General features: G+C 41.2%; 1 protein-coding gene across 11 annotated transcripts in view; it reads right to left on the bottom strand.

Moving 5' to 3' along the window:
• The window catches only part of STK32B (serine/threonine kinase 32B), a 176,905-nt gene that overhangs the window by 111,680 nt on the left and 39,459 nt on the right, over window positions 1-25,766 (bottom strand). For 5 of the 11 annotated variants that reach the window (XR_010304036.1, XM_064151486.1, XM_064151485.1 and 2 more), the window contains exon 1: window positions 19,415-19,591. The exons of 2 other annotated variants lie outside the window; for them this stretch is intronic. Coding sequence is in view for 7 of the 9 variants with exons in the window: in XM_064151486.1 (XP_064007556.1) it covers window positions 19,415-19,490 (76 nt within the window). In the remaining 2 variants the exon portion in view is untranslated. Of the gene's footprint in view, window positions 1-6,909; window positions 7,010-19,414; window positions 19,597-25,766 lie in introns of those variants that run through there. 4 more of the 11 variants (XM_064151481.1, XM_064151482.1, XM_064151480.1 and 1 more) reach the window with 3 other exon arrangements.

Genomic DNA, 25,766 nt, shown 5'->3' with positions numbered 1-25,766 from the left:
ATCTAGAAGAAGGATGAAGTGGTTTGAAAACAACTTGTACACAGGAGACGCAGGATGTCAGGGGGTAGAAGGGATCCAAAGAGGTCATTGTGTCCAACCGCCCTGCCGGAGCAGGGCCATATAATCTAGCTCAGATCACAAAGGAACACATCCAGACCAGCCTTGAAAGAGATGGAGACTCCACAACCTCTCTGTGGAGCCTGTTTCAGTGCTCTGTGACCCTCACAGTAAAGAAGTTTCCCCTTGTGTTGAGGTGGAACCTCCTGTGCTACAGCTTAGATCCATTGCTCCTTGTCCTATCACAGGAAGCAGGTGAGCAGAGCCTGTCCCCCTGCTCCTGAACCCCCAGCCCTCAGATATTTATAAACATTGATTAAATCCCCTCTCAAGCTTCCCTTCCCCAGGCTCAAAAGCCTCAGGTCCCTCAGCCTCTCCTTATAAGGCAGAGTCCCTCTACCACCACATCATTCTCATGTGCTTCAGGTAAGTGCTTCACTATTTCCTGCCCATCTGTAGAAACATGAATGGTTACAGCTCTAAGCAGCTATAAGATCAGGCACTGGAATTTTAGAGCTCAGGCACACAGACAATCAGAAGAGTAGTGCCATTCAATTCAGGTGATACTGCTTCACAAAAGACTGAAAGACGTTTCCAAAGTGTGAGAAGTCCACATCTGCCATGGACGTGGAAATACAGAGGTCAGCACATGGTTGATTCTATTCCCACCCATCAAGTTGCTTCAGAGCTGAGAACGGAGCCTGACTTCTACTGCAGACTATACGATTTCTCAGGCACATCTTTCCAACTGCATGAGTGCTGATGGCACAAACATTTGATATAAAACTTCCTAGCCAGAGACAAAAAAAATCAGCATTTCTTGCTCCGCTGCTCCCCAGGGTCTACCACACTATGGAGAAAATGTGCATGTTGCAGGCTACTGGGATTTCATAACCACACTGCAAAAACACACTGGATGGCTTCAGTGGAGATGTCTATTTTTGTAATTTGTTTTTTAACAATTACATGTTCAAATATATGTATGTTGAAACAATTCAGTCTTTTCTATGAATTCAGCTCTACTGGGTGAATTTCAAGACAGTGATTTCAACAATAATTACAGAAGTCAATGCAGATCATTAGGTGCCTGATTTATGACATTACACAAGAGCCCAAAATTTCTACCCTTTCATTTGTAGTTTTGCTAAAGTATTCCCATGTTAGCCACCATTTGCTCTCATAAAGTTTGCATCCAGCTCACAAGGCAATATGTATATTTGGTGGATTCTACACAGAGCTGACATCTGTTGTTCTTACTGCAGCTGAAGAATATTTATAGCATGTGATCATAGAATCAATCAGGTTGGAAGAGATCTCCAAGATCATCCAGACCAACCTAGCACCCAGCCCTGTCCAGTTAACTAGACCATGGCACTAAGTGCCTCAGCCAGGCTTGGCTTCAACACCTCCAGGGATGGTGACTCCACCACCTCCCTGGGCAGCCCATTCCAATGCCAATCACTTTCTCTGTGAAGAACTTCCTCCTAACATCCAGCCTATACTTTCCCCAGCACAACTTGAGACTGTGTCCCCTTGTCCAAATGCACTCAATAACCATTACCTGGGAAAATTCTCTCTCTTCAAGAGAAAATATTCAATCCAACAAGGTCAAAGCACGCAGTTACACATGCTCATAAAACAGAAATCAGAGGCCTTTCAGTTTAAGAAAAATTAGAAGAACTTGCTAAGCTAAATCCAGATATCCTCCTTCTCTAGTTGAGTCCCACTGATTTAGTTGGACTGTCTGGTGGTAACATGACTACTGAAGTATTAGATGTACAGTAATGCCATATTTATATCATGATAGATATCTAGATTCAATCTCAACAGAAAACAGATGTGATGTGGCCATCAGCCAAGAAAACAGACTTTTAAGTATGAGAACTGCCTAGGATGTTGCAGATCTGTTTCAGGATGGTTTAATGCTTCCTGCTTCTGTGTGAATCAGAAAAACACAATAATAAGTAAATCAAGTTTTCCTTCTAGATTTGGCTTGGATGGTTTGACCTGAGGCTTATTGGATGGCTGCTAGTGAGATTTCAAACCAGTTGTGCACACTTCTTTGTGTGCCTTTTTACTTTTAAAATTCTCTAACCCTTTCCAGAGAAAGCCATGAGGCTGTGTTAGTGGAATCTCAGCTCCTCTTAATGGCCATTAAATCTTGACAAAATTGTTACTATGCATCCACATAAAGACAGGAGTCACTAAGTAGATGCAGCCATATATGTATTTAGCACTTGGAGTCACCAGTTTGAATGGACATAGACTGGGCAAACATAAAATGTGCTTTAAAAAGAAAATCAGATTAAGGGGTATAAAATGATCAGGGTAGTCATAAGGAGTCACATTTTTATCGTGCTCTGCTCATGGCAAGTGCAATATGGTGAGGAAAGATACTGGAATGAATTTCTGATGACAGAATGATAAAGCCAGGCACAGCTTTGAGGTAAGCAAAGAATAGGAAATCTGTATAGCTTCATTAGGTCCCTGAGAGAAATGGGAATATTCTTATGTATTAATTGATTGGGGAACCTACTAATTACAGTTACATAACTAAAGGAGAAGGAAAAAAATGCCATTTCAGAGCTGGTTTTATCTCATTAACGATGAAGCATGGTATTTTCTACTATTGTATTTAGAGGCTTTGCATTTAAATTGCATTACAATGTCACAATTCTTCAGGCTTAATGAGTGTTTTAGCCTCAATATAAACCGCTTCTAATTATTATGTTAATGATTTTTTATAATTAGCCAGACTTTATTTGCAATTAGAAAGAATTGAAGATCTTTTTTGCATCAAGCAATTTTTATTTAAAACTCAGCTGAATTTTCTCTGAACTTTAAAATACACTTTGGTCTGATCATGTTTGTAGACTGAATGCATGGCAAATGTAATTCATGTCTCTTGGGAAGTTCTGATACTTGAACATTAGTTTACACTCAACCAAATAAAACAAAATATATGGCTCTTGAGGCAAAATGATAACTACTGAAAATATAATTTTGTTCCTCTATCAAGTGAACTAAAGTATTTAATTTTGAACTGATGCCATTTTTTTTCCTTTTTAAAATACCACAAGGAGATCAGGGCACCTATGCTGGTGAAGAGCCGGGAGAAAATCCTTATGAAGAGCAACTGAAGGAGCTGGGGCTTTTTAGTTTAAAAAGAGAAGGCTGAGGAGAGACCTCATTGCTGTCTAAAGCTACCTGAAAGGATGTGAGAACAGACCAGCACCAACTTCTCCATGACAGCTAATTAGTGATAGAACAAGAGGGAATGGCCTCAAGCTGCGACTGAGTAGATTTAGACTGAGCTACAAGCTGAAATGAAAAGTGAATGAAGAATCACATCTTCAAGGAAACAGACACCCTGGTCCTGTTTGAACCCAAGGAAAAAAAAGAAAGTTTCTTTCCAGAGCTATTTACACCTCTAATAAGGCAAAATAAAATCACACTGCCATTAAATACATCTGAAAAATATATCAAGCAGCTAACTGTAAAGCAAAGCTGACTCTTTGAGCAAGTAGAACAAGCTACAAATCTTTACAGCTTTTTCTTTAAGTTTAAACTGAATCTACTGAGCATCATTGTACAGTCTGAAGACTTTCTGAGCAATCTGAAATACCTCAAAGCCAAACTGAGCAAGTCCTGCTGACACAGAGTGATGTCAGTGTTATCTTCTAGGAGCCGCTGCGTGGGATTTGTAGGTAGCAGAGACTCATCAACAAGCCATTGAAGTCAGCACAACGAGTCCTGTGTGTCTGCAAACTGCAACAGGATTTTGATCTAAGAACACTGTCATTTGTTTTGGCCAGTCTACTGAAAGGTTGTCCTGTGGTAGACTAAGTAAGGGCTTAACCATAAGCTCCAGGGACTTGAGGTGGTTGCGATCATTATCCTGGTGATAAACAAAAGTTTATTGCTCTGTGGAAGGTGTGGGAATGTTTGTCTGTTGCTTTGCTTCAGAAGATTTTTAACACTGATTGGATGATTTTAACTATTCCTTTCTGAAGGATTGAGCACTATTAGGTGTTTACTTACACAGGTTTTCTGCACTGATCAGAAGAGCTATCATGACTGCATTTCTCTTCCCTAGTCCTTCCTGAGACCATTATAAAGTCATTATAAAGACCATTATAGGCTGCCTCTATGCTTCTTTAAAACTAGTCCACAATTTAACCATAAAAATTCAGAACAGGAAAGTTTAATGTGCTGTCTCTCTGGTTAATGTGTTTTGGTGCATATTCAAATACTCTGAGGTGGCTGGGGAAAAAGAAAAAGAGCAATTGAAGAATGTGGTTTCGTCTGCAGTTGTTTGCTTCAACAAAGGTAGGAAGAGATGGGGGGGAAAGCAGTAAATAACGCCAATCTGAAGGATACAAAGCAATACAGAATTTCTGGTCCTTTAAGAACTTGTTTTCAACTCAAACAAAAGCAAAGAGAAAGTTATCCATGTTTGGGGAGTTTCTTACTGCTTTGCTTTCCATTTAACTTCTTTTCCTCTGGAGAGGGAAGTGAAAGAATTACAAACTCAAAAAGTTCTTTACTGATTTCAGCTGAAATAAAGAAATTCTCAGTACTGAGTCATGACAATTTTTGCCTTGCTATTGCTGTGTCCATGCAGAGTGTGTGTGCATCTCTGATTTTTCTTTTGCTGGACTCAGAGAGTTTCAAGGAAAATTCTTTTTAATTTTGCATTTAGCTTTCACAGGAAAGATCTCTATTTTCAAGCAGCCTACTAAGGAAAAGAAACAGAAAATACTTGTATTTCTTAATATCAGGAGCATAATTTACATGCTTTCAAACTTACACACATCTTGATGACCCTGATGTACCTGCCATATACATTTTGTTAACATATGGGACCCGGGTAACCTATTTTCTAGTAAAAAGAGTTTTTCTGCATAGACTAAATTATTTTAGTGAAAAGTAATTGGAACTTCTGATATCATCTTAATCACTCATCTGTGAATCCCATTATGAAGCAGTAATTTATACAATTTTACTTTAAAAACCCCCAAGTCATCAATTTATTTTTTTTTAAGACCAGTGAAAGCTTGATTGAAGATCCCTCTCTGTCACAATGACAAGAGTTTTGTTTTGCTACAGGACAGAGATTTGGTTCAGAGGTAGCAACACTGAAAACATCCGAAGCCAAAGAACTGAATCAACGTATTAAACCTTCTCACAGCCAGTGAATAGCAGAGGAGGATTTGCGAGACTCCACGCTGTTCATAGCTCTTTCAAAGGCTAAACTTGACATTGAGCAGGTCCTGAAACATTTCTCCTCAAGTTCAAAGACCTTTAAGACCTATTGTAAGTGCTGAAACATAGCTCCTTCTTGGTGGGAAATGAGAGCTGCTGATTAACTATGTTGCTTATGTACAAATGAGCTGACAAAGAGAGTCTCTGAAATCCATTGTGAGGAGAAGCGGGTTGACAGGTACATCCTACAGAAGAGACACTCCTTGAAAAGATTTATTGCTAAAATACAGAAAGTCTAAGTTTGTCTTTAACTGTAGTTGCCCCTCCTGTGGGATTAGGAAATACATAACAGCCTATGAAGCATCTTTTCCAGCTACGAAGTGGGAATATTCACCTTCCTCAGAGATACTCTGAGAAAAGCCTCATTAATAACTGGACTGGAAGGCTCTCTAAGGGAAGTTGCTATGGGAATGAAATGTCAAATCTCAGTGGAACAAACTGTTTTCTCCTACAATAAGATTTATGAGTGTGATCCCAAGGTGAAGGAAAAAAATCTTTAAATGAAGTTACAATAAGAGGCATCAGCCAATTTCATCCACATGGAGGCCTCTAATGTTAAATGTGCCAGAGGAAGCTAAGAAACCTTTGCTTTATGTTTCTCTGGGCAGTGGCTCCAAGAATACTGTTCTTGCAGATCAGGATTTCAGAATGTGAGTTTTGATGCTTTGTTGATGGGCAGCTAGGAGCCATACAAGTAGGATGTTACCCAAAACACCTAGGCAAAAGTATGAGCTCTTCTCTTACTTGAAATTCAGATCCCAAGAGATGAAGCGCGTCTTCAAAACTGGATCTGGAATAATTATTTCTTCTATTTTTAACCACAAGTACAAATTAAATACTAGGGGCAAATAAGGACACTAAAAAGGTCAGAAAGATCCACATTTCAATTGGAATTGCCTCCCATTTAGTGTTTTTAAAGCTACCCAGCCCCGTGGGTTTCAAGTGAATGGTGCCCTTTCTAACTTGCAGCAGAAGAGGGCTTCAAGTGTAGAGTCCTAGGCTTGCTTTTCATTTGTCATTGTAAGATTAAAGCTTGTCAAATGCTCCCACAGGAAAAACCCTTTCAAAAGGAGCAAGCAAACCTGAGAGTTACAAATGTGGCTGGCCAGGTCTGATCTATCTTTTGAGATTGCAAAATAGCTTTGAAAGTACAAGAATTCTGAAAGCATTTGATGATAGTTTCTGAAGATGTCCAAGCACCTGTGCCTCATGGCTCTTCCTCATCAAAAAACCAAATAAGTCACAAATATCAATGTGGAAAACACCCTGCACCTCTCAGGGTTTTGAGTGTCCTAACCTTGCTGGCTTTGACCAGCTTTGTCTGCCTCACTATCACTACCACCACACTGCCCAAGGGTTCAGAAGATTCACTGCAGCTCAGAGATAGCCCAGACCAGTATGAAATGAAAAAGAGCCATAAAGTGCTCTTTGAAAGTCTTGGCAAGTCCCTACAAGGCTCTTCTGACCTTCAGGTCAGCTCAGTCCTCCACCTGAGCTAGATTACAGATACTTGTATCTGGCCATGCATCTCAACTACTCTGAACTCTTGGCTGAGGCCACTTCCCATCACTGACCTGTTCTACTCACCTGGCTTAGGGACAAAAGAGTTGCTCTGTGCCCACTTGTGTTTCACTTGAGGGCTTCCAGTGCTGGACCATGTTTTTCCAGCAGCAAGCCCAAACTGTAGGCAGTAAGGTTGCACAGCTGTAGCTGAGGGTAGGATGGGGACAGGAAATCTTTGGGAAATCCTTCTGGTGGTGAAGCACAGGTAGTTTCAGGCTGATAAAGCCCCACAAGCAATTTCACTAAAGCAAATAGGACCATGCACTGTTGAAAACAGCAAACACAAATAAGGAAGTCAAGGTGTTTGTCTTATCTATCTACTGCTAAGATTGAGAAGGAAACATGAAAACTTTAAAGCAGAACAAACAGGTACACTCACAAAACAAACCAATTCCACATCATCTCCATTCCCAGGCACAGAGGCAGCTGAGAGAAGGAGGATGACTTCAGACCAGGCACAGTACTGGCTAGGGACTGGCATTAGCAGAAGAAGGTCCCTAGATTCTAAACCACAGCTTAACTTATAAAGATTTGCTGTATCTCAGCACGCAAGCAGAGTAAATAAAAAGATTCATGTGCCGTAGAGAATAGGGAGCAGACAGATATTAATGGAAAGAACATAACTTCTAATTTTAACAACAGAAGTTATTAGCTTCAAAGCACAAACAAACAGTGAACTTCAGAGGATGAAACTGCTCAGTGTAGCAGAAGGTTTATTAGTCTTGATGTCTGAAACTGAGTGCTGTGAAGTGTGCTTATACCAGTTCTACATAATCACAGAAACACAACCTCAGATAAGTTTAATTATAAATAGTAGATGAAAATAAGGAACACTGGTGACTCAATTCTAGAGCTGCCTACCACATACACTGGATTTGTTTTGATGAGAGTAAAGAGAAGGAAGGGAGGACGAAAGGGAGGGAAGGAGCTCAGAAGGAAGAGAGAAAGAAAGGGAGGGAAGGGGCTCAGAGGGAAGGGAGAAAGAAAGGGAGGGAAGGGGCTCAGAGGGAAGGGAGAAAGAAAGGGAGGGAAGGGGCTCAGAGGGAAGGGAATGAGCTCAGAAAGAATTCTTCTCTAAAACTTAATTAGAATTACATGGTAAATCAGTAGATCCGAGCTGCCTCTGAGTACTTATAAAAAGAATACTAAACAGTTTTGCTCTCTTCACTGTACAGAATAGAAAACTTTCAAAAGCGAAAAAAAATCCATCTTTACCACCACCAGGTCTACCTTGTATCACAGTATCACCAAGGTTGGAAGAGACCTCATAGATCATCCAGTCCAACCTATCCCCCAGCCCTATCCAATCATGAAGTGCTTCATTCAGTCTTTTCTTCAACACCTCCAGGGACAGTGCCTTCACCACCTCCCTGGGCAGTCCATTCCAATGGGAAATCACTCTCTCTGAGTAGAACTTCCTCCTAAATCCAGCCAATACCTCCCCCAGCACAACTTGAGACAGTGTCCCTTTGTCCTGTTGCTGGTTACTTGAGAGAAGAGACCAGCCCCCACCTGGCTACAGCCTCCCTTCAGGTAGTTGTCAGCAGTAATGAAATCACCCCTGAGCCTCCTCTTCCCCAGGCTAAAAAACCATGACTCCTTCAGCCTCTCCTATGATTCTGTGTTACACTTGATCCCTTCCCCATCTTCCTTAAGGTTACTATATTTCTGTATGAGTTTAAATAAGGAGAATAAACTACAAGAAATACAATTTCTTTTTCCCTGACTTTCCAAAACTCTATCTTGTAGTAAGTTTACTTGACTGGGGGAGGGATCCACCCTAACCCAGAACATTAATTTTGGCACTTTTCAAAACATGGGGCATGATCTTGGTTTGGCTTTTTGATTAATAATCATGATAAGGAAGTCAAGGAGAAGTTAATTTATTTGGTATGTTCTGGCCATGAAAAGAATTTGTTGGGGACACTTGTTTGGGTATTCTCCCTTTCAGGGGAGGCTACATCTGTCCGAGGGGTGGTTTCTGCCAAAGGATCTGGTCATACATACTGGGTCATACAAAAGAATGGTGAAATACAATGTATTCCACAAAGAGATTTGACATTAACTGAGAGAAGGTAGATATGTTGTTATGAGCTCTTTTGCAGATAATTGCAGTGCCCATAAAGCCCATGAAGACCCCACCATACGTGAGCATGAACCCTGTGAGTCCTCAGAGTCCTGCTCCACCCCATTCACTGAAGAAAACATCTGACTGTATCCTGAAACAGCTGAGCTAGCCAATGCCCAGACAGATGGAAGTGAAGAGATGGATGTCTGAGAACTGGAGAAAACGCCTGGAGCCTGGACAACTACCATCCATGACACTGATGTTGTCCCTAATTAGATAGAAGGACTTGATGCTCCAATGGGAATTATACTAAATCCTAAAAGGGATTGTGGCCCTTTGAGATAGGCTTCTAGCTCAAACAAAAAAAAATTGGAAGAGAGAAGCTTAGCAGTGGAAGCTCTGAGTGGAGAGGTGAACATTATAGGAACAGGTGATACAATCACAGTATCACAGTATCATCAAGGTTGGAAGAGACCTCACAGATCATCAAGTCCAACCCTTTACCACAGAGCTCAAGGCTAGACCATGGCACCAAGTGCCACGTCCAATCTTGCCTTGAACAGCTCCAGGGACGGCGACTCCACCACCTCCCCGGGCAGCCCATTCCAGTGTCCGATGACTCTCTCAGTGAAGAACTTTCTCCTCACCTCCAGCCTAAATTTCCCCTGGTGCAGCCTGAGGCTGTGTCCTCTCGTTCTGGTGCTGGCCACCTGAGAGAAGAGAGCAACCTCCTCCTGGCCACAACCACCCCTCAGGTAGTTGTAGACAGCAATAAGGTCTCCCCTGAGCCTCCTCTTCTCCAGGCTAAACAATCCCAGCTCCCTCAGCCTCTCCTCGTAGGGCTTGTGCTCAAGGCTGCTCACCAGCCTAGTCGCCCTTCTCTGGACATGCTCAAGCATCTCAGTGTCCTTCCTAAACTGAGGGGCCCAGAACTGAACACAATACTCAAGGTGAGGTCTAGCCAGTGCAGAGTGCAGGGGCAGAATGACCTCCCTGCTCCTGCTGACCACACCATTCCTGATGCAGGCCAATGACAACAATGGATAAGTTAATACAATTCTGTTGGAGCACCAAGAGCTTTGTGTCTGGAAGCACCTCTTGTAACTTCCCCTGCCCTTGTTTTGGCTACTGCTGCTTTTGCTGCTTCACTGCCACTTGACCCTTTCCCCATCTTCCTTAAAGTTATTGTATTTCTGTAGTAGTTCATTCTCCTTGTACTGTTATATTTGAACTATAAGAAATACAATCCATTTTCCCTGACTTTCCAAAAATCCACGTTGTAGTGAGTTTACCAGGGGAGGGATCCACCCTAACCCTGGACATGCAACCAGAGGTGTGAAGTCAGAGCAGCACTCACTGTAAGTGCTTAAAGCCACAGAAAACACAACATTTCTTCACTGCTACAGTTAGTCCTTTCTAAGCAGCAGACATAACCTTTCTTCACTCTCAGAAAAGCCTTATAAAAAGCCATTCAGAGACAAGATGCTATCCTAGCAACAGCAAGAATTTGCCTAGCTGCCAGACAAACTCCACTTGCATGTCCTGCCTCCCACAGCCCCAGCCAACAACCGTCCCAGGCAGCTATTCTCTAGCTGCTCTCTTCTCCGGTTCATCAGCATAGAGCTGCCTAACTCAAAACTAAACAAAACAAAAACCACCACCCAAAACAACACAAGGATTGCTCTGGGGAAAGTTTGGATAAACAGGAAAAACACTCTCCTTTATGGGTCTTCCAGCAAAAATCTCACAGCACTTAGCAGAGATATTTTTTGTTCAACAGATTATTATATCATGCAAGGAAGTCTTTCAACACTGAGATGTCTGTGGAGGGTTTCACACTAAAAATATCTTTCTCTTTCTAAGGTATTTATGTATGTCATTATTTGCACCATAAAACAATCTAGTTTAATAGTTTAGCTTAAGAACTTAAGCAAAAGCCCTCAGAGATACGTTACTGGGCTGCAAGACAGGTGGAAATAATGGCAAAATTGGCATAGTGTAGCTGAAAAAAAAAATCCCATGCCAAGCCTGGGCAGAGAGGAATCTCATGAAGTTGTAGAAGACTTCTGGCCAGTCTGTTCCTCACATTACACCCAAATCAGTCTCAAAGTCTAACTTGGTTTTGCAGCAATGCCATACACACAAGATTGTGCAGCTATGTCTGCAGTTTTCACATGCTAGAACAGTCAAATGTGAAGCTGGGTATGAAGTAACTTTTCCTCTGTTCAGAAAGGATAATTTGATGAGCTTTTGCTCTTTGACTTCAGGCTCTGTGTAGCCACTCACAGTGACAAATATGTGGTATTTCCCACAAAAGAGCTTGCAGGCTTGAACAAAGATCTAAACCTGACCCCAAAAAGCATAAACCAAACCTTCAGTCATTGTTTCTGTTAGAACAACCCATGGGGAAGCAGAGGACAATTCCAGAAAGGTGTGAAGGACACTCATGAGGCCAATGGTGATTTTGTGATCATATTGCTTCTCTGGTTTAACAGGGAGGCTAAGAACAGTTTTCATGTCCCAGCAAGGGACTCAGAATGATATCAAAAGGAAAAAATAATTACTGAAAGGATTAACTCAGATTGCATTTTTACATCTTAAATAAGGAGCAGCAGGTGTTCCCTTATCACTGAACAAGAAGGAAAAATTAGGCTTCTTGCCTGTTGCAGTATGTTGCCATGATATATTCATCTTACTTAATATCACAGACTTTTAGACAGAAGAGTGCTAACAATACAAGGCAACCCCAGTGTTCTATTCCATTCAAATGTCACACCAAGCTAAAATTGACAGGACAGAAAAGTATAACAGCAGTAGAACTTACCAAAAGGTTTCCAAACTTTGACGAACTGGAATGAAATTATTTTTTTGAAAATAGAGAAAAATAAGGAAATGGAAGCAAGTCAAAATTAAGAAAATATTATTAAATAGAAACAGGATGCTGAAAAGCACAAAATTAATCCATATTTCAGATTGAGGCAGACAAACTGTAGGGTAGATTTGATGAATATATCCAAAGGAAACATTTTCAAAATAAAGGCAGAAGATTGTTAATGAAATATAAAATGCAGACCTTTATTTATGGTACAATATCATAATATAGAATATTCATAGGGATGTAAAGTTTGGAAAGTGAATTTTAGATTCATCAAGTATGGTTTAGTTACCGTTAAAGCCTTAAAAACCCTACATAATGGGCAGGTACCAAGTCTAACAATGCTTTCCAAGAGGCATTCCTTCAGTTTAAAGGGAGAATGCCTTTTTCTTGGTTATGGAATGAATTACAGTAACTATGTATCTACATTACACTTAATGTCAAAACAAAGCCAGAAAATTAGGTTAAACATTTGTAAGGATAAAAATATTACAGAATTTTATATTCCTGTGTCAAGACCTGTGACAGACCATGGAAAAAGAATGCAGGGGGGAAAAGTAGGTAGAAAGACTCTTCCATTAGGTCAAGCAGAACCTAAATATACACAAAACTGAAAAAAAGAAAACCTATGGACTGAACACAAGTGCAATGAATTGAAATCATAGAATCATGTAGGTTGGAAAAGCCGTTTAAGATCATTGAGTGCAACTATAAACCTAGAACTGCCAAGCTCACCACTAAACCATGACCCTAAGGGCCAGATCTTTAGTAAGCTTTCCTTAGCTTTCCTAACAGACTGGAAAACATAGAAGTTGACAGCCTCTAGAACTGAGAAGGTGATTTAAGAATAGGCAGATTTTTATCAACTTTTTAGTTCAGATTTCCAGTTGTCAGAGCCCAAATTGCCCATCCACTTCACTAGTTTATTTGTTTGGACTATTTAATTTACTCATGAATATGTATAAGTTGGTAAGAGCAATGTGGAAAGTAAGGAAGCTAAAGAGGAGGTCAAACTGATCGCATGAAAGATGATTACAGTGTAAATAAATCTGCTGGTTATTGAGGTGGGACCTAATCTATTTGGGAACAAAAGAAAGAAAGCCATTGAATCTGTGATATAAAAACACTCTCATCCTAAGAGTCCCTTTTTTCTGGAAACTTCAGGTGAATGCCAACTACCAAAGGGAACAGGCCAGTATGTAACAGTAAGGTCTTCCTGTGGACAATCTGAAAACAGCCACATGCTGTTCATTCATTGTATTGGTCAGATTCTGGTAAGTGAGGAATCTAAATGGAAAGACTTGATAGTACTCACCCATGAAGCAACAGATGTCTTCATTCTTTTCTCTAGAAATTTGTGTCTTACAAATGTGTAGTACTAATATCTGGCAAAGCACAATATGCATCAAGTACAATAAAACTCCATCTACTACATTAGAGAGAGAACTTGAGTTGTACAATATCATGGTGTACTCCATACACATGATGCATCATTTACACAGTGTAATGATAATCTAAGAGTTTAAAATTCAGACAAATAACATGCCATGAAATATTATAAGAATCCATTCTAAATCCTGAGAAATGAACTAACACTCTGTCCTCTCTTGTACTGAGAAAGGGTAGGCATCTCTGGCCTGAGTGGTACCTGTCTGCAGATACTCTGTGATATGAAGAGGTGTTTCTGATAAACAAAGTGGTTTCCTGTAATCAGATGCAGACAAATGAAAGCCAGTGTTATTCTTCAAAACATTTAGTGTATTAGAGACTGAAGCCTAGAGAGTAAATCAGCTTTGTTCTTTAACCAAAGGAGAACAAACTCAAGACATTAGCCTGTTCCGCTCCTGCTAACACCTTATATGTTATTCATGCCAAGTTGTGATTGAGTACAGGGAAATTCAGAGTATGATTTAACTGTGAAAACAATATTTATTGATAGTGCAAGTTCTTGATCTTTGCAGAATAATAATCTTTTACTTCTTGCAGCTGCAGAGCAGCTTTTGTGTACACACATATACAGTGTTCACAACAGCAAATCAGCAGCAGCTCAACATAGACTTGCATTAGGCAGCAAGTAATGTAGTTTAAGGTAATCAATTTAACTAGTTCGTGAAATTAAACAGAACTGTGCTCAAGAGAGATCAAGTCTCCTGATGTATACACAGCTTACTACCTCTGCTGCTCTTTACCCTGCAGAAAGTCCTTGCCTCTCCAATTAGGCTTAGGGGAGGAGTCCCCTACTTTTTGTCCCTTCTTACATATTTTGCCATGATGAGGAATTGTAATATTCATCTGTGAGGAAAAAAGTATAAAAAGAAAAATACTATAACCTGCCACTGAATATACATGAACAAACCAAAAATCCACCAGAAACATTAATCACATTCTGTGTTTGTTACCATCGCTAACAAAAAACTATTAAGATTCTAAACCTTTCTTTAGCTGTTGTGTAGGGCTCTGTTTTATGAAACAATGCATTTGAAAGGAGAATGTTATTAGCATCATGATTCAATCTCTTTGCAGTTGCTATATGACTGCCTCCGACATTATCCATTACAGCTTTGTGGTGGCAGGCTGGTGAGCACTATCGTATCACTGACAATAACTGGACACTGCATACTCCCAGTCTGACTCATTTTGACATTTAGCCATTGCTTTAAAATTGATTCCAAGTGAAACCCTGAGGTGTCATTTTTCCCCATGTCACTTTTACAGCTCTTCAAGTTCCATTGTGCTTTGTACAAATGCAACCATTATGCTCTGAATTTTGCTACCTGAATCCATATTAATCGCAAGCCTTTTGTTAGGATCTGGTTGGGAGGGTTTTTTTAAATGCTTTTAGTGGAAGATGATCTTTTCAGAAGCTGGTCATTTAATAATATTTTTTTCTGCATCTCACCAACATCTTACAATCCTTTGTAGAAGCTGAAGGCTTTTCTAAAGCAGAGAGGTAGAAATCAATTTTAAATTACAACTTAGAGTTTAAAGTTTAACTCCAAAGGATGGATGCTACATTCTGTTTCCATCGAGCTCTGTAGTTACGAGGCTGCAGAAGAATGAAGCCTGATGACTCACGCAAAGCAGTGGGACTTAAGCACTTGCTTGGAGTTCAGTAGATCTATAAGCAGTACAGTGAATCAAGGAATGGCAAAGGCATGTTGCTGTGCCTCATTTCCCTAGTACAAGACTGTGATACTGAGACACAGCATGTCACACTGACATTTGCAAAGCAGTGCTCAAGCTCTGCGGCTTCAGGATGCTCAGTGAAAGGCTCTTTGGAAATACATATTTTCTATAAATGTAAAATCACATACTACAAAAAAGCCCCAAATAAACTCCTTAAAAGTTCAGTGCACTTGTAAGGACAAGTAACTGTAGCAAAACTGACTTTTGAAGCCCCAAATAATCAAATACAACTGCCATGTTACTTCACAGGACCAGCTTCTAGCCTCTAACACTTTTGTGGTTTACCCTTTCCTCTGTATTTTCCACTGCAGTATAGTCACTACAATTTGGTAGTAGTAACATCTCTCCTGAGCAGGCTCTTTTCTGCTACTTTCAGTTTCCCCTGTTAAATGCCATGGAAGTTTTAACTGAGCAGAGTCAAACAAACCCAGCATGAAAGATACTCTTCACAATCACCAGGCTGTTGTTGATGCTCTTGTTACTTGTGATACTGAGAATTTGCAAACAACATTTACCAATGGTGAACAGCCCTTTTGCTTTTCTACTGTTATTCTTCCAAACTTATAGTGTCTGGAGAGCCAAACGTGATGCTAGTACTGGATACACATATTCAGCACAAAGAGCTCCTATAATTCAGAAGGATTAACCCAAATGAAATTGCTTTCCCTTTACTCCAGTGCTGAACTGACCACACACCTAGCATACTATTTAGCTTGAAAACACTTTCTAAAAGTCTGAAGAAGCATTATAGTTCTACACCATTAAACTATCTAGCTCTGATAGGAAGTAGATATGCTGCTACACCAGACCTAGTTGTGTTTATCCAATATATATAGCAACAGAGAAATGAAACACATTTCTCCATCAAGCATCTTTAGGTAGAGTATAAATTCTAGGCAGCAAAAGGACTTTGTTCATTGGATTTTTCTAGGTCTTGTTGTGCTTGAACCTAGGCTAAGAAGAAAAAAAAAATGAGATAAATATAGCATGAATTTCCACAAGTTGGTTGCACAAGAGTAACCAGATGCATTTCCCTGTCAAGAAAATTATGTTATAGATGGTAGTGTTGGCTAGATTTAATTTTTCTCTATATTTTAGTGAAGTGATTGATAATAAAGTATAATCAAAGATGGACAAGCTGAGAACTAACTGGCAAAATGCAAGATGGGTAGCAAAGGAAAACCTTATTTTGAAATGGGATTTGTGGGGTTGGTGAAGGCTAACAGCAAAGAAGATGAAGCCTGGAAATAATCCAGTTAAACACTGAGACAAAATATTCAATGGGCTCGATAACTGGTGTGGAGTTGATGAGAGTGGTGATAATACAACACATTGGTAATGGAGAATCAGAGCATCACAAGAAGTGAGTGACCAGCTTTGAGAATATGAATAAAATAGTCTGAAAATCAGTAATGCAAAATGCAAGATCATGCACACAGGAACACTAAAAATTTGCTTTAGATTGAAACTCATCAGTGGGAATTACTGAACAGGACTCTGGTGGGCACACATCACAGCATGACTGAACGATCCATATGATACATCCATGACAAGGGCATATGTAGTCACAGGCTCTACCAGGAAAATTACTTCCAGCAGAGATCAGGATGCATTGTTTCCAGCAGGAGGTCCTGGTGAAAACTCACCTGCAATTCTGCGTGTAATTTGGGTTATCTGTGTACAGCCAAGACAGACTCAAAAGGCATGCAGGGGAGAGGTGCAGGAGATGGGAAACTAGTGGAAATAAGAAAATACTAGAAGAGTTTTTCTTACAAAAAAAAGATTAAAGAGGGCATTTTTGCTGTCTATCAATGCACTGAAGTATTCGTGGAGGTTGAAGAGCTGTTTAAGCTAACAAAAAAATTGATTTAAATGTAAATCTTATAAATAGGTTGAGAATCATTTAAACAGGAAAAAAAATATATACTTCTGACCATTCAAAGGCTGAAGTTCTGGAATAACCCTAACAAAAATGGAACATAGACAACAGATACATCTAGCTTAAAAATGGTTTGCATGTCCTTTAAAATCATCCCTGTTATGTATTATGTTGTCTGTGATACCTGGAGATTTATAGCATGCAGTCCAGCCTTCCAGCTAGGTCATTTTTATCATCCTAAGAATGGAGGGCATCTATATAGAGCCTATAGCTTTCAGTTCTACTCAGTGGATCAACACTTGTTCTCATTAGGCAGAAAGAACAAGTGGCAGCTTTAAAGCAGGCACTATAGGCTTGTTAGGGAGCACTTGGGTGGTCTCCATGTCCTGTTTCTATGTATTCTTCTGTTAACTTTGTAAATGATAAAAAAAAAAAGCCAATAAATGTTTTTAAACCTCTTCTTCCAAAATGTGTTCCATTCTACAGCCATCAACAACACATACAAACATAAAATGGCAATACTTTTATTCTGCTCCTTTTGCTCATAGAGGCAGTTGTGACATGAAGACAATACGCTAAACAGCTTCATGTCTATTATGCCTACATATTCATACACAACTCATTTATTCCAGTTCTCTTTGAACTGAGTAAAATTGTATCATAGAGAAAGAAATCTACTTTCTCTTGCTGTACTTTGCCTTTTTTTTGTGTGTGTGTTTCATATTGAGCCAAATATTGTGGGAATAGGAAATACAGCTTGATCTTAGATTAAACCTGGTAAGATACATTTTCAAAGAGATATTTTCCTATTTTAGGTACCTGAGAGCATGTCATCCTGAATAATAATTTGTAAGTAGAGTAGGAAATAGGTTATTGTTTCAAAAGCAGTGATGGTTTTGCTAAGAATAGTATCTTATGAGGAAAAAGGAGAGATGCTCTTTGGAACATTCATAATGGTGGGGGAAAAACCCCAGCAAATAGAAATAAGACAACTAAGCAAAGAATAAATAATGACCTAATAGCAATCCATAAGTACTTTATATGCTTTTTTAATTAGATATTAATAAAGGCTACATTACAGAAATATTTTTATCTTAGAAAAATAACTAAAGTGGCATGAAGTCTTCCCAGCAGTAATTTACCATTGAACTTTGTTCACTTTGTTCTAAACCTGACCACAGCCTTGACTCATGGGACAAAATACTACTAATAATAATGATTAATGGACACTGCTAACTCCAGAGAGCCCAAAAGTCTTACAGAGGTGAGGCATGGCTGTATTTTTTCACCTGGGAGTGTCTAGACAGGATTAATGCCATGCTTTCCTTCTTGGTGTGTTATCTCAAGGTTTAGAAGACTAATTGCACATGGTCAAGATTATGTCTGGAGGGAAGGTGTGTGGGGCTCTTTCTCTTGCTTGTTTACTTGGCATGACCTATGGTAAATGATTGAAATCTTACATCAGTGCAAGATGATCATAGCTATCGTACCACAATACACAAGTAGTAAATAACCCATCCAAAAACAATGGAGTCATGTCAATCCAACCTCAAATATCTCTTCAAGCTTTGTCAAGGCACAGGGATTAATGGTATCTTCAATGCAAATAATTATGTATTCATCTTTTTAAGTGCTTTACATGCATTTGTTTCCTCCCTATTAGGAAAACAATGCAAATATCTCCACGTGCCCTGAAAATATAGGGAGGAGCAGATTTTTGATCTATCAACCTTAGAAAGCCAAAGCAGTGTGATAGTCTGTTGAGACACAATCACGAAATGAATTTGGAACTTCTGGGAAGAAACATACACAAAAATGAAGCACCCATCACTCAGAGAGGCAACAATGTCTATCCCATGGGTAAAAATAAAAACATTTGTAGTGATAACATGCCAATATCTGCTTTCTGAGAGTGCTGTATTCATATTAAACATGGGCTACATGTGGAAAATGACATGAAAACGCATAGATAGTGAAGAGACACCATATTTTATGCAAACTTTCTGATTGCCTTCCTGAAACTTCACAAGATCCATTTTCTTATGACACGTTATCTAGGCAGGGAGAAAAATCTCAGAGCAACAGAACACGCTTTAAAAAGTTTCAGAAAGTAAAGGTGATGAAAGAAGTATGAAGAGAGAGAGGCATCACCACTCAAACGGGGCAGATGGGCAAAAAACCAACAGTAAACGAAAACAAAAAAGTGGGCGTCCACCGCCAAATGCCTCTTGGCAAACGCCTGCGTGAAGTTACCTGCCATGTGTTAAACCCCGAGCGGCGCCGTGCTCGGCTGCCAGCAGATCCCCACCGAGCAGACTGAAAGGTGGAACAAAGCGGAGCTCTCTCCGCTGCCGCCGGGCAGTGAGCCCCACAGCACCCAGCCCGTTGGGGGAGCGGCTCCAGACCTCTCTCGCGGCGGGCACAGGCACCAGCCGGGGCGGAGGGTGCTGCCCGCGGCCGCGAGGTGCCAGGGGCGGCGGACGGGCGGGGCCCGTGGTACCGTGGACAGCTCCGCACTCACCGTCCTCGTTCTCGTCGAAGACCGGCGCCCTGTGGGAGTGGCCGCCCCCCATCTTAGTCCGCGGCCGGCTCCGCATCCCCTGCCGCCAGCATCCCGCGGGCCGCGCCGGCAGGCACCCCGGCTCCGGGGCAGCTGCCCGCCCTCCGCCGCCTCCCAGCCCGGGCCCCGGACCCGGGAGCGGCTAGCGGTCACCCCGCCACATGAAAGCCACCCGCCTGCCCCTGCAGAGCCCGCTGCTGGCTGGCGCGCACTGACTTGGTCTGTCTCTCATAGCAGAGGGGCAGGAGAGGGGAGGGAGTTAGGGGAGGAGGGAGAGATGGAGGGAGGGAGGAGGCGGAGGTCCTGCTGCTGGCGGCTTTCGGTAAGCGGTAAAAGATGGATCTACCTGGATCCTCATGGATCCTCCCTCCGCTTTTCCTCCTCCCAGACCTCCCCTGAGCAGCACGAAGCCCCCGCTCCTGCCCTAGCAGCGAGGCCATCACCACGCCCTGCGCTGCACTCCGCTGCTTGGTGGCGGGGGAGAGGACACGGATCCACTCCTGCCCTCCGAAGAGCCGAACTAAGGACTCCCGGGAGCCGAGCGGAGGAGAGACTGGGAGGGGGGTACGCGCTACCACGGGGTGAGATGCTTTGTCTTTGCTTCCCGACTTGGAGTTCACACCCAGCGACGCGGAAGGACTGAATTTGGCTGAGTTAACAGCGGAGAACAATACGAGAAGAATAATTTCCAGCCGCGTTTCTACCTCCCGTGTCCCGGGACGAAGCCAGCGGCAGCGAGGGTGCCACCTGCCGGCGGGGCCGCCTCTGAGGAGAGGAGGGGAGGAGAGGCTCGGGCCGGCCACACAGCGCCACCTGCCGGCGAGATGCAGACGGCCCCCGGCCAGTTTTGGGGCTGTCCTGAGTGTGCAGTGAACGGACACATGCGTGTGTACACATGTGTAAATGTATGCACATATAAATGCATACATCAGCTGGTGCGACTTGAAGGGATTCCACTGTAGAAGCACATCAGGAAAAACTCCAAATCATAGAACTGTTTTCGTTGAAAAAGACCCTTAAGTTCAAGTCCAGACATCAATTTAGGACCACCATGGCCACTCAACCATGGCCCAAAGCATTATGTCCTCGCATTTCTTGAACACTTCCAGAGATAATGATCCTACTACCTCCCTGGGCACCTATTCCAATGTCTGGTTACTCCTCCTGTAAAGTAGTTTCTACTGATATCAAACCTAAACCTCCTCTGGCACAATTTCAGACTGTTTCCTCTTCTACCACCTGATACCAGGGCAGAGAGTCCAACCCTCAGCTCACTACAGCCTGCTTTTAGGTAACCGTAGAGTGCTATGAATTCCTCCAGAGTTTCCCCTTCTCCAGGCTGAAAATTTCCCTCAGTTTTTCCTCTAGATTTTTCACCAGCTTTGTTGCCCTTAATGTCAAGGTACAACATGAATTACCTGTCAGATAACAACATCTGTCTCGTCACTATTGATATTTATGCACCAAGAGCTGCCTCTCCCCTTCCAAAACATTTTTTTTTTTCAAGTTTCATTAGAAACTGCTAAGGTGAAGCATTCACCAATTACTTGGGAAAATTCCTCCAAAGGAAAACAAGAGACCCTACCTTCATTATTTACATTGCTATTGTATCCAGGTCAAAGCTGGTGCTGCTCTGTAGGGGAAATTCAGAGATGGGGGGGGGGGGGGGAGGATATAACCAAATGGAATTTGTGGGTTTGGGTTTCTCTGCTGTTGCATGGGAAGAAGGGACAGGATTCTGAAGCCAGGATTTGCTTGTTTTCATATATACAGGTAGAAAAATTATGATGAGCAAGTGTCAGTAGGATGGAGCCACACTCTTCTCAGGGGTGTCCAGTGATAGGAGCAGTCTGAGATTCTGTAATGCTCTCCTGTAATATTTACCACCCTTCTTTCAGTAGAGCTGTTTAGAAAAGCCCAAGAACAGCATCCACAAAGTAGGACAACTTCCAGTCTCTGCTCATGACTTTTGCCTTACCTATACCACCTGTCTTTGAACCTAATATCATCCTTGCAAGGAAAGGTTGATTAGGATTGAACGATGTGGATAAGACACTGTGATGCATGGCTAAGAACTCAGAGCTTACATCACCTACAAACACAGAAAGGATACATTCAGATACAGTGGTGTTTTTCCTTTGATAGACATGGACAGAATATGTCACCTGCTGATATCCCTAACTTATATTATTTGGCTTGTCACTATTTACATGTGAAAGTGTTTGCAAAAGAAGGAAGCTTTCAAAATATTGACCCATGGCTGTTCATCTAAAATGCAGTCTGGAAAGCATGACTTGATCATTCATTGGTTTATTACTCACACATTCAAAGAGTTAGTCATCCAGACAAAAGCAAAACCAGTATCACGTTACTGAGGCTGTGTTTCTTCTGTCAGAAGACAGCAATGAAATATAGAAATTGTTGTCTTTCAGTTCTCTTTTGGGTTAACTGACCAGCATGATACTGAATGTCAATCCATTTTCTTTCACATTACCAAAGGAGAATTGCATTCACACTTCAAAACATTCCACCCAAGAAAAGTTATCTTCTACCACAGCTAAGGGTACATCATGTCAATGTAACTCTTTCTATTCATGTGAAGATATTGTAAAGTGACCTTTCAAATAGTGGAAAGAAGAACTACTTTGGCAGTAATCTCCGAGGTCGATCGTTTTCTACCCAAGAAGCACATTCGTGGAATACAAATACAGGATGAATTCCAGTTTGGAATTCCACTGAAGGCAGAAAATATAAATCAATGGGGAAAAAAAGCCCACCTCCTAACTGTCTCCAAGAGTTACTCTGTTCCTTTGCTAAACCTGACTTCTTATATATACACACCAAATGTCTGACAAGTTTCCCAAGCTGTCCTTCATTATTTCACATGACAAGGCCTTCCATAAATCAAAGCTGTTCTAGCAATTCAGAGAGCTGCGAGTTGTCTTTATTCATTAATTAGTCCTACTAGACTGATATGTCTTTTTTTACTCCTGTAAGGATTATCATAGCTTTGAAATTCAGTTGTCCTTGGTTTCTGAAGGCTCCTGGCTTGTGTTTGAATGCCAGCATAGGTAGAAGATTAGGATAAACAGTATGCTGCTTTAACAGGAGATGTTAAAAAAATTAAGTATTGATGAGACATTAATTTGGGGTTTGTTTGTTCCTCTGGATGTCTCACACTCAGTCAGTGACAGACTTTATCCTTCACAAGCATTTTCTGTATAAATACACCAAAAAATAATAGCTTGGCAGGAATTTTGGTGTTTTACTCATTGCTACAGTGCCTTTGCTCTTACTGTGCATTTATGTGGAACCTCCTGTGTTCCATTTCAAGTCCATTGCCCCTTGTCTTCTCAGTGGTGTCCAGTGACAGGAGTCTGGCACACCACAATCTTCCTTAGAGCATTCAACATTTCTCTAGCCAAATTAAGTGTTGTTTTCACAATGATACCCAGTGAATCAGAGGGCATCAAGCCTAGGTGTGTGCTCAAGATCCATCAAACACTCAAGGAAACCAGCAGCAATTTCCCAGTACCTTTGATATGATTTATGTTAAGCCTTGAATATGTAGACTGCTTATTCACATGGTCCTGGGCTTCCCTTTGTCCTTTTGAACCCAGAATACATGCTAAACTCTGATCAGATACATAAACTCAAAATCTGTTTTTTGTAATGCTACCCAAAACAATCTGAATTCCATTGCATCTTCTCCATATCTACCAACGATTCTTCAGGAACAGCTACTCACATGTTTTCCCAATTGCTTTTGTAAATCACAAATCTGAAATTCTGTATCATAGCATCATGAGTATGAAGCTTTCTGAAGCCTAAGCATTTTCAGGCCAATTAAGTATTTACTCTTCTGGAAGATATATTTCTAAGATACAATGAAACACTTTTAAAGTCTTGCAAGACCAAAACTCAAATCCTTCTCATGCTTATCTGTTCTCCAAGATGATGATCAGGTTTTGCTTGAGAACATTTAACCTTAAAAGTACATATTTTCAGCAAGTAAATGCTGCAGAACGCACACAGGACACAGGCTAGGGGAAAAGAACATTCTGATAAGAGTTCCATCCCCCCACACTCATAAATTAGGATCTATGCTCAGCATGGACATCGTTTTAAGGTACTGGCATACATTTGCATTTAAGGGCAGTGCTGTCTGGCCCAGGTTAACAGCAGTTTCATTTTTTTTCCCAGATGGTCATGCAGATTTAGCAAGGAAAAATAAATCTGATTGCACTCCTTGGCGTTATAAAGTGTCTCTAAGGGAATTCAGCAGTTTAGAGCCAGCAGTTCTGTGATTAGGTTTTTGTATTAAAACACTTCTGATAACATTTACAGGGTGACCTTATAGTTCTTGATTTTAGTGATCTTCCTGTTGATCTGCTGCACTTGTAAAGTGCAAAGTGTTTACACTGACATTTTCATGCTTTTCCTGGGGTTAAGAAACAAGACACTGAAGTTGTATCTCTAATATTTATGATTGTGACAACTGAAATAGGGAAGAAGATGTGTTAAAAATAAGCCCGTCCTTGGAAATCAATATAGTTTCCACACAGAGGCAGTTACCTCTGCTTGCTTCTTTCCTAAGAGTTAGACTTGCTGCTGTGTGTCCTTCCTTACATTGCAGAGGCAAGGGCAGGGCACATCATGCTCATCAACAGGCACTGGGATTTTTGAAGGGAGTATCAATGAGAGAAGACAGTTCTTACTGGTATTCCAACTCGCCAAGAAGTGGTCACAGACAGCATAGGCCCACTGGACTCAGGAAAAAGTTCAGTCAAGGTGAGCAGTTAAAAACCTTTGACTGAGTCGAGTTCTCAGTTTGGGCATGAGAATGGGCTCAGTGTTTTAAACCAACTCTATCCCAATTAGGCAGCTGAACTAGGTGATTGTTGCAGATCCCTTCCAACTGAGATATTCCATTTCATTCCTTCGCTTTGCACTGGGCTGCACTAAGCTCACTATGGTTGTTTACTACACATCAGTTGAACCAGTAATGAATCTAAGCAGCCTTTCCAAACCACATCTACTCCCCTGCCAATTTCTTTTGGATTAGCAGACTGTCATAAAAGGCAGAAAATGCTGAAATTAAGAAAACAAACCCCTTTCCATCTTTCCATAGTTTGCCTTTGGAGCTCGCTCTCTGCCCTGTATTTGTATTTTGCATTAGGAGCAGTCAGTAAGAGACAAGAACTTGAAACACACACTGACAGTTTTCAAGCCTGTTCCTGACAAAGGTTACAGCTTGTACATATTGCCTGACTCCTATTTCATCCCTGGATGAATTTGGAGAAAACCATGTCTCCTAATGTTGTATTAAGATAATGTTAAAACCTGGAAGTTGTACTGAAGTGTACTGAGAGTAGCAGCAAGTCTAATTGCCATCATCTGCCAAGTGACAGAGTGTAAGTACTGGTCCAAACAAGATCAAAGTTTCCTTCACTTTGCCAGGATACCTTGCTGGAAGGCAAGGGTTTAGCTCAGCTTCCTGACCTCTTCTCCTAACTGCTCCTCCACCAGCAGTCATGCCTCCAATCCCCAAGGCACAAAATGTAAAGCATAATGCACTTCTGAACCAAATCCAATATGGGTCATACATGTATGGATTTGTGTGAGGCTGAAAGGATATCCATTACAGAGTTTAATGGAGTATGGAATAGACTCAGACAAGTTATGCAGAATCAAATCTCATTATTATTGCCTATGTCTTTTACCATCCTCTATTCTACAGAAAGGTCAACAGCCTTCAATAAGCTCTATAAAAGGCTTCCAGGCACCTGCTTCCCTAGAACTGCATATGTGAGCACAGCATAACTATGGACATTTACTCAAAGACCTGCTGTATTGTCAGCCATGTTTCCAGACAGAAAGTGATGCCAGCTAAGCTTAGGAAATTGTGGAAAGCCTTTACTGCAGCTTTTCTAAAAGGAGTTGGATACAAGAAAACAATGCCTAAGTGCTATATTAGAGAGAAACTAGGGCCATTTATTTGTGCAACAGAGGGGAGAATCCATCCTCCACCACATTTAATGTGTTGGGATCCAAGTTGTGCTAGTTTGAAACTAGCTAGAATGTTTTGGTGAGAAGAACTAGATTACAGGCTGCAAAAGAGAAACAAGGGTGATGTCTACTTCACTCATAGGCTTGCCGAGACTTATAGGAACAAGAATCTAAACATAGATAAGGCACTTCTGCTTGGGAGCTCTGAGCTACATTTCTCTCTAGCCTCTCTGCTGTCTCTCTGACTAATCCACTTTGCTTCCTAACCCCCAGCCAAACCTCCATTCTTCGTTGGGACTCAGGT

Source organism: Pogoniulus pusillus, chromosome 11, assembly GCF_015220805.1.
Source record: "Pogoniulus pusillus isolate bPogPus1 chromosome 11, bPogPus1.pri, whole genome shotgun sequence".
In the NCBI taxonomy this organism is placed as follows: domain Eukaryota; kingdom Metazoa; phylum Chordata; class Aves; order Piciformes; family Lybiidae; genus Pogoniulus; species Pogoniulus pusillus.
This window is presented reverse-complemented; position numbering and strand designations above follow the sequence as displayed.